The 8843-nt window shown below is 24.6% G+C and overlaps 1 protein-coding gene across 1 annotated transcript; it reads left to right on the top strand.

Annotated features, from left to right (window-relative positions):
* Positions 1-5635: 5635 nt before the first annotated feature.
* On the top strand, positions 5636-8292 carry LOC112689902. Its single transcript, XM_025563778.1, has 3 exons — positions 5636-5666; positions 5838-6032; positions 7962-8292. Exons 2-3 carry the CDS (start codon positions 6003-6005, stop codon positions 8259-8261), a joined length of 330 nt encoding a protein of 109 aa, XP_025419563.1. The 5' UTR covers positions 5636-5666; positions 5838-6002; the 3' UTR covers positions 8262-8292.
* Positions 8293-8843: the final 551 nt, after the last annotated feature.

Here is an 8843-nt window from a genome sequence, read left to right as displayed (position 1 = left end):
TTAATACTTAAAAAAATAAACTATTTGTATCTTTACAAATAGATTTTGGTAAAATAAATTACGTCACTGTTGAGCTAACGTATGAAAGCCGACAAATTGGCATTAGTGCATTACATTTAACAATAAGACTCTTGATTGGACACAGTGTAGAACTTTTAACGTATAGGCCAGTTAGCTTAGTAATCAATTATTTTAAAGAGTGGTCCATCATTTTTATTACATTTAATATCTATAACGACGAAAGCAAAATTTTTCTCTATTCTTCCAACTGATACGAATAACATGATAATATATGTTTTATAAATATATTTTTGTCATATTGGTTTTATATTATATCCCATGTATGAAACTATAGTCTTATTTGCAAACAGAGGCGGATTGGGAATAGAATAGCCCAGGGAGATTTGATAATTAAGCGACCTCTTTGATAATTATTAGTATAGAGACTTGTAATAATATATTATTTATTAAGTAACGGCGGTTCTAGACAATTTTTGAAAACTGAATCAACAATTTTTACTTACGTCTGCATATTGACTTCTGGTAGATCTAATTCAGCCTTAGATAACATTATATAATACTGCTCGTATCTTTAATTATCACCTATCACCGTATTACTAAATGAATAAACTTGATCGTCAGTACTTATTTTTAGTATAATATGTACCAGTTAGAAACATTTATATAACATAATATGATTCATATTATTATTCTAATACTTAAACAAAACATATAACTGTCACTAGCCCAGGGAGATAAATCTTTCCAACTCACCTGGCCGGACTACCTCTGTTTGCAAATGTGGTAATTATTTTTTAATTTAATAATCATCACATATTATTATATAAACACGGATTAGGCATTTTGTTTATAGTTTATGACTTTTTCTAATAAGTATATTAATTCCAGACTGATTAAATTGCATATACTGGCAATATGAATAAAATATAAAAAGAAAAAAGATTATATACACGAAAAATGGAAATTTTCAACATAGTGGAGAGAGTAAATTCGTTTTTTATGTACAGGTTTATAATTGTATACACATAATATAAAGCTTCTATAAGTGCTATATTTAAGGAAATACATTTCAAGCATAAATTTAAGTAAATGGAAATCCACGATTAACTTTTCACAAAGAACGAGAAGTACATGTATGAAATAAATAATCTCATAAAACAAAAACTTTAGGTGATAATTTTAAATAATATAATTTTGTATAATAATAATAATAATAATATAAAATGTTAATTACAAACAAATATACTCTACTAAGCTACTATAATAGGTTTATTACGTTGGAAAACCAAGAATTTCCAATTTTGTTTATTAACAATTTTATAATAATAAATTTATAGTTACTTTGTCTTCTGCATTTCGTTTAGAAAACTATCAAGAAAAAGATTTATACTTGTTGTGGAAAAATATACTTTCAATAAAAGCAAAAGACCTGTGTTGATCAATTATTAGTATAAGTCTAAATTGATAAGTCAACGAATATAATTAAAATTAATAAAATGTTAACACACTTATATTAAATGTATATATTAACAGTAATTCATTGTGTAACATTTGGAAAGTGCATTTAATATTTGTAGTTTAAGTTATGAAGTATAAATTTAATCTAAATAAAACAAAAATCGTTATAGATTTTGGTATTAGTTTTTTTCAGTTTGCTCACCTCGATGCAAGACAATATTATTTATTATTTATACATTTTTACACGGTAAGTACTTTGTAATTTTACTCAGGAGTTATTGAAAATTCTTGAAATAGTTTTTTTATTATATTAGTATACATGTGTATTATAGCCATCTATGTCTTATTTTCAATTGTAAATAGCTTTATGTGGTAGGTACACAAAAAGTAACTTTTTGACTACTTAAGTGTTTTTCAACAAATTAAAATAAATTATTGCGTAAGTAATATTTTCCTCACTTATCTTCGAATGAAGAAATATTCAATCCAGATGGAACTAATAATGTTAACAATAATTCTTAATGTTCCATAATAAACCCAAAGACATATCAATTCCATTAACACAATGTGTTTTGAGAAAATAATTTAAACAATAATAAACAAAATATCTATGAAATTTTAGAATATGTAATTAATAATTATGAACACCATTAAAATGTTTAAGTGTAAATATTTATGAATTAAAAAAACAATTTAAATTATTAATACTTCAGTTAACGGTCCAGAGTGTCTGGATCCCCCCCCCCAAAAAAAAATTCTTCAATATTTTATGAATGTTTAAAATACTTATTTATTCTTAATGCCAACATAAATATTTTCAGTCAAAAATGACTTAAGCTCCAATTAATCATTGACTACTTTTAATTTTATATCATAATATATGAAAATATGATATTAATTTTAATAAAAGAAGAATAAATCTTTTTCTGTCATATTTTTAACCAAATATTAAAAGTTAATATCTAAATTCAATAAAATTATAATAAACATGTTTTGGACCCCTCCCGAAAAAAATTTCTTGATACGGCCTTGGTTGTTATAATAAAAAATGTATATATAATTAAACATAGGGAAAATCGTTATTTATTTATATATAAAAATAAAACAACTGTAAAAGCTATCAATTGTTCTCATCGCTTACTATATTTACTATTAAAATAAATTGATGTCAATCATTGATGATCATGACTAGATTTTTTTTCAATTGTATAATAAATAATTAAATAATACTCAGCAGTTCATAAAATACAAAATCAATGGGTTAAAAAAATTGAAGGTATAGATTAATGGAATAGTGCAGCAATGTTTTGTGTGGTAATATCTATTTATCACTCCATTCATCTAAAAACTTTAAGTTTCAGACATAGAATTTTAGTGCTAATGGCTAATTCACTTTTTGATCGATATTCGATTTTTATGGATAAACGTTTTTAGAAAATGATTGGCTTCAAAATATTTAATTCAAAATATTAATAATTTCATTCGGAATTTAAAATTTAATAATGTATGCTAAATCATATTATACTTTATTGTAATCAATAATAACTTTAAAAAAATAAACGCATATTTATGTATATATTAATATAATATTTCATATATCTTTAAATGAACCGTGAATTTAATGTATTAAGTTATATGTACGAGACACGTTTTTCTCGAAAAAAAAAAATGTTTTAATAAAATTATCATCACGTTATTATAACAATGTATACAGTTATATTGTGCATATTTTTAAATAAAAGGAATCACAATTTTATAATATTACTGTTATCTTTTTAAAAAAAACACAAATAATTTTATATATCTGGAGGCGTGTTAATACGTCTAGAACATCCTACATCATGGTCGAGTATAATGCACGAGAAATTTACAATACAATATTATTAAGCATTGGAAGTTTAGTTTTTAACAGTTATTAAAACGAGGTCAATCATTACTCAAAAATAAATAAATAAATAAATAAACAAAATGGTAAATCGAAAACCATGTAATTAGTGTTATTTGTTTCAGCTAGCCTTGAAAATAAATGTTCGGACACTGACTTTCCTCCTTATTTGTTTTATAATATTGTATTTGTATAAAATTCACTTGATTTAAAAAAAAAAAAAAATAAAATACTGTGTAATTTATAATATACATTTTCGATTTTTTTTGAACATGTTTTTTAATATTTTCCTGTCAACTTTTTGGTGGTATTTATTTTTCATGGTAGTATATAATAGTGATAGAAATAATAATTTATTTTTGGTAAAATAATATCCAATTACACTTAATTGTAACTGTCAGTTTTTTAATGTCAAAAAAAACATAGCACCTACTGCTATTACTATATTTATAAACATTTTTCAGCAATACATAATATTGATAATGATACTCGGCTTCATACTTTCTAATAATACAATTATTAATTTATAATAATTAATAATAATTAATAAATCTATTATATACAACAGTTATTAATAAGTAGTATTAGTGATGACTTAAAATACTATATATACAAAATAATAATACTAATGTCCATTTATTTATTTTTCATAATAAATTAAAATATTTAATAAATATTATTTAAATAAAAACAAATATTTCTTACAGTATTATTATTGTGAATAAAATAGAATATAATAGGAAATAGGAATAAAGTAACCCATAATGTTTATGAACGAATGTTTTTTAATTTATAAATTTTGGGTTACTTATTCGAAAAATGTTATTGAAATTAATGTATTGAATCTAATGAATTTTGTCGATTTTTTTTTTTTTGTACTAACAATTTATTTATAAAGTAGAGAATTAAGTAATCGTAAAACATTTTCAATTGAGTGTTAAAGTGAAATTAAAATATTTTGAACATTAACAACTTAAATTTTAAAGGCTTGAAAACTCAATACGATAATGTAATATAATATATTATTATAAAATATTATTTACATCTATAAATCAAAATTGAATCCGATAATATTATTTTTTATTAACATTAAAAGTTTCAACTAAAATTAAATATATTAAATTATTGAAATAATTACCTTGGTAATTTATAACGCTGGTATATTATTCATTATCCCAGTTTTTTTTTTTTTTTTTTTGATAAATAGCATATAATTTTTTGTAATAAGACTTCAAACGTTTCCGTAACACAGGGTTTTTCGTATCGTACTCATCACCGCAGCACATTGTGTTAAATATATTTAGAAAATATTCTTACTTAAAATAGAACACTTTCAAGTAAACATTTATGCAACAAACTGAAATTTTTATTTTACTAACGATTTCAGGTAAGGAAATTATTATTTTCAAATAAAGAATACAATAATACTACTTGTATTAACATTATGCAACACTTACAATATAGTGTTTACCGCATTCTGTTTATTTTTCGGAATTTGCCAAACTAATAACTGTAATTTGTCAAAGCGCATTGTTTCAAGAATTTCTGGACTAACTATGATATATTTATAACTATGAAAGTATGAAGTACATTTTAATATAGTACTTGATAATACTTAATACATTGACTATTTTTTTATCCTATTTGTTGTGGTGTGACATAGATTTAGTTTACATTCATAAACATCGAAAACAGATTAAACACATATAAAATAATAATATTTCGTCGTATTGAAATATGATATGAGGTCAAGTCTCAAGTTGCATGGATATTAATACAGCGAAATATAGCCTGAGGCTATGTTCAGACGGTGATATTTTTCCTGTATACGAGATTTTATCGAATAGAGCAGTGGCAGAGAGTATTATATTTGTACGTTTACACGAAGCCCATGCGAGAAAATTCCGTACTAGTAAAATTTTTTTGTCGTATACCGTACGAATCTATAACTGTAATTCAATAAATCTCGATTATATTTCATTGAAAAACAGCGATGATCTTTATATCGTTTTGTTCACACGAACAACATTTTTCCGATTCTCAAATTTGTTTTTGATGTTTTTGTAGTCGTTATTAGCCGTTCGACGTGTTTGTTGCTTATAGATTTAATCGTTTCAAGATGGAAGATGATTTTATGGTATCAACCGAATGATTTATTTAATGAACTGAAGAACGACCTAATTAGTAAGATAATTCATTGGAAATTTATTAAAATAAATATCATTAACAAAACTCGTGAAAAGACATTTTAATAAATATTTATCTAGATATCGAAACTTGGGGAAAAAAAGACAAGAATACGGTGAGTATTAATTTTTATTATAATTAAGTAGTTTAGAATTATTATTGTAAATTCAAATATTATATTATATTATTAAATTAATTATAATTATTATTATTTGATACAAATATTAAACATGACAAATGACATACAATTTAATTTATTCATTTTTTCATTGTACACATTCTTTAGGTGACACAAAATACAAAATAATCAGAAAATATTGAAGGGATATTAATGGTTTAAATATTTCTCCGTAGACTTCATTCGTTTCGCAAGCTATCCATTGGTGAGGTTACTTCATTGGAATTGTCAAAACGAAGACCATCACGTTCAAGGACATAATAGTGAAGTACAATGCAAGTCTTAACAATTTTGACAGTTGAGGTAATCGAAAGGTCAGTTGGAATACTCCATTTATGCTGCCATGATTCTAAATACGCATTCGACGTATCTTCTTGTTCGGCTTAAGAGATGGTTGAACGTATTTTATAGTTCATTTAAATAGGCTCTTCCAAAGAGGAGTAATAGACTATTGTGAAGAGTAAATGCTTCATTTCCTATCAGTACAAATGATAAACTTTCTCCGGATTCGATAAGTGACAGGAGGTGAAGTATTGGCAAAAAAATGTCATTTAGTTTCTACCAAAAATTGGAGTTTTTTAAAATTTCAAAAGAATTACAGCTTTTCCCATATAAATCTATTTTTACATAGACAAATTTTTAATTTGAATCTATTACTGCTAGAAGCACAATACATTAGTAATCTTTATAATTAAAATATAAAGATCCATTGTGTTCTTGTTTATTTATTCGTTTACACTTTCCGTGGATAGCACTTATGCAATACGGGAAATAGACCCTTTAAAATTTCTTTCTTTTTTGTTCTAGTAGTTAATGGTGGAAAATAGTCATATAAAAAATCACAAAGCATATATAATTTATAATTCTACTGATTATCAAAGTACCAATTTCAAATGTAAAATGCAGATTTTTGATCGAAATACCCATCATCAAGTATCGTTGTCAAACAAAGTTCTTCACAAGGTGTTTTTACTAAAAATTAAATTAAACAGAGTTAAACGGATTAAATAGAGTTTTTTTTGTAAATATTTGAATTCCATAATTTGTCGAAATTTTTAAAAAATACGAAGATTAGTAAATTAATTTGATTTAATAAAAACCCCACAACAATTTTTTTTTGAAATAATAAATTTTGAATATTGTGTATAACCATAATAATTGCACAACTGTGACATAAATATATTAAAAATTGATTGGTTCAATTTTTTTTTAAATAAGTATTTGAAATTTAAATTTTAATGAAAACCATATATTTATGAGCTTATTTCACTATTTCAGCTAAGAAGATAATTAAAAAATGGACATATATTAAGGATACTTTGTTGAAATCTGAAAAAAAAATAGAAGGCAAAAAGATGTCTGGTAGTAGAGCTAAAAACTGTCAAACCTTATGTATACCATAAATACCATAAATTTTTTCTTAAAAATCTGCAAAGCCTAATTTGACAATCAGTAGTTTAGAGTCAGTAAATACTGCTGAGTGTAATAAAGGAGATCATGTTGATGAAGACGCAAGTTTCAAACAAAAAAGTGACTCCTTGATTCAAAATGTTTAAAAACAAATAGATAAATAATCAAAACTACCACGTCTCCCAAGTAATGCTCAATAGAAAAGACAATCAACTTCGAAGTCGTTTCCTATAGATGCTAAATAAATGAAATGTGTGAATTGTTTTCGATCTCAAGATGGACCAACTAACAGGCATATTTTATTTTTTTGCTGTTTATTTCCAATACTAGACAAATTCAATGACCATTAGGTACTAGATTTTCAACTAGGAGTTATCAAGATAAAGGAGATAAAAAACAACAGTACTACTTAACGACTAACAACGATAGAACTTCAAACTTCTTCATAATTTTACTTAACTGGATTCTACAGCCATAATTCATTTAGTATTCCAAATACGGGTGACGTATATAGTTCAGATTCGATTCATCAAAAAATTGAAACAACTAACATACTAACCTATATAATATACATATAATGTATAAACTATATTATAATATATTAACAGTAATTTTTTGGTATTGAGTTAAACTATAATTATAATTACAGAATAGATAAAATAAAAATGTTGGACCTCCCCCCCATAAAAAATTCCTGGGTATGCTCTTGCAATACTATATAATGTACATATTAAATCATGTTTTCCATAACATTTTTTACAATAAACGTGGAGGAAATGTTGTTATATGACATCTGTAACGTGACAATAATTTATTTTACAGAAAAAGTTGATTGCAGATACGAAGAAAAGTAATCGATTCAATAAAGACATAAAAGTTATAAAATTTCAAGTACTAGCGGTGGTTAATCATTACAACGCTATCATGAAAAAACCTGTCAACAGTTTCGATAACAATGTTAACAATGTGTTGGAAATATATGATATAAGAAAAGAACTTGGTGGTGGGGACCTCGGAAGATTATACCTGATTGAAAAAGAAAAACTAAATCTTAAACATGGTACTGTGAGACGTTTAGTCAAATTATTTGAGAATATGAATGCTCCTTCGGCAAATAAATAATATAAGTTGATATATGACTCAAAAAATCAGAATTCAGAACACTATTCAGTTAGTATCGCATTATAAAATAATACTAAAAACATTGTATTGTTATATATTTAAGAATAAATTGTAAATAATTGTTAACAAAGATATGTTCAAACATAATATATTCTATCAATATAATATTTTATAAATATAATATATTACAGACCGCTTGTTATGAAACGATTTAATACACGGTACATTAATATTAACATTAAATTTAATTAAATAACTAAAATAATTTAATTGGAAATTAGTTAAATCATCCAATTTCTTCAAAATTTTATTTTATAACAAAAACAAAGAAAATCTTAAGAAAATATTTGTATCCAATTTTCAACAATTAAGTATAAAAACCTTTTCTTGTATAAATTTGGGAAAGTGGTAGCCACTATTAATCATCCATAATAATGTGGGTACATAGGGTGTTGTATCAATTTGAGAAAATATTTTATCGGTTGATATTTGATAGAACGGGCCGGACTGTCCGAACAGAAAAAAATAAAATACCGATTTTATATGTCAGTGAGTGCATACCTACGGAAGCGTTGAAAGGCC

Source organism: Sipha flava, unplaced genomic scaffold, assembly GCF_003268045.1.
Source record: "Sipha flava isolate LNK unplaced genomic scaffold, YSA_version1 47_pilon_pilon, whole genome shotgun sequence".
NCBI lineage: Eukaryota > Metazoa > Arthropoda > Insecta > Hemiptera > Aphididae > Sipha > Sipha flava.
The sequence above is the reverse complement of the archived record's forward strand: the minus strand, read 5'-3'. Positions and strand labels throughout refer to the sequence as shown.

What these genes read in the sequence shown, in the direction of transcription:
- LOC112689902 (XM_025563778.1), top strand. Translation starts at nt 6,003, where the DNA reads ATGCAAGTCTTAACAATTTTGACAGTTGAG. An exon ending in TAACAATTTTGACAGTTGAG is followed by an intron (nt 6,033 to 7,961) that starts GTAATCGAAAGG and finishes TTTATTTTACAG; the next exon opens with AAAAAGTTGATTGCAGATAC.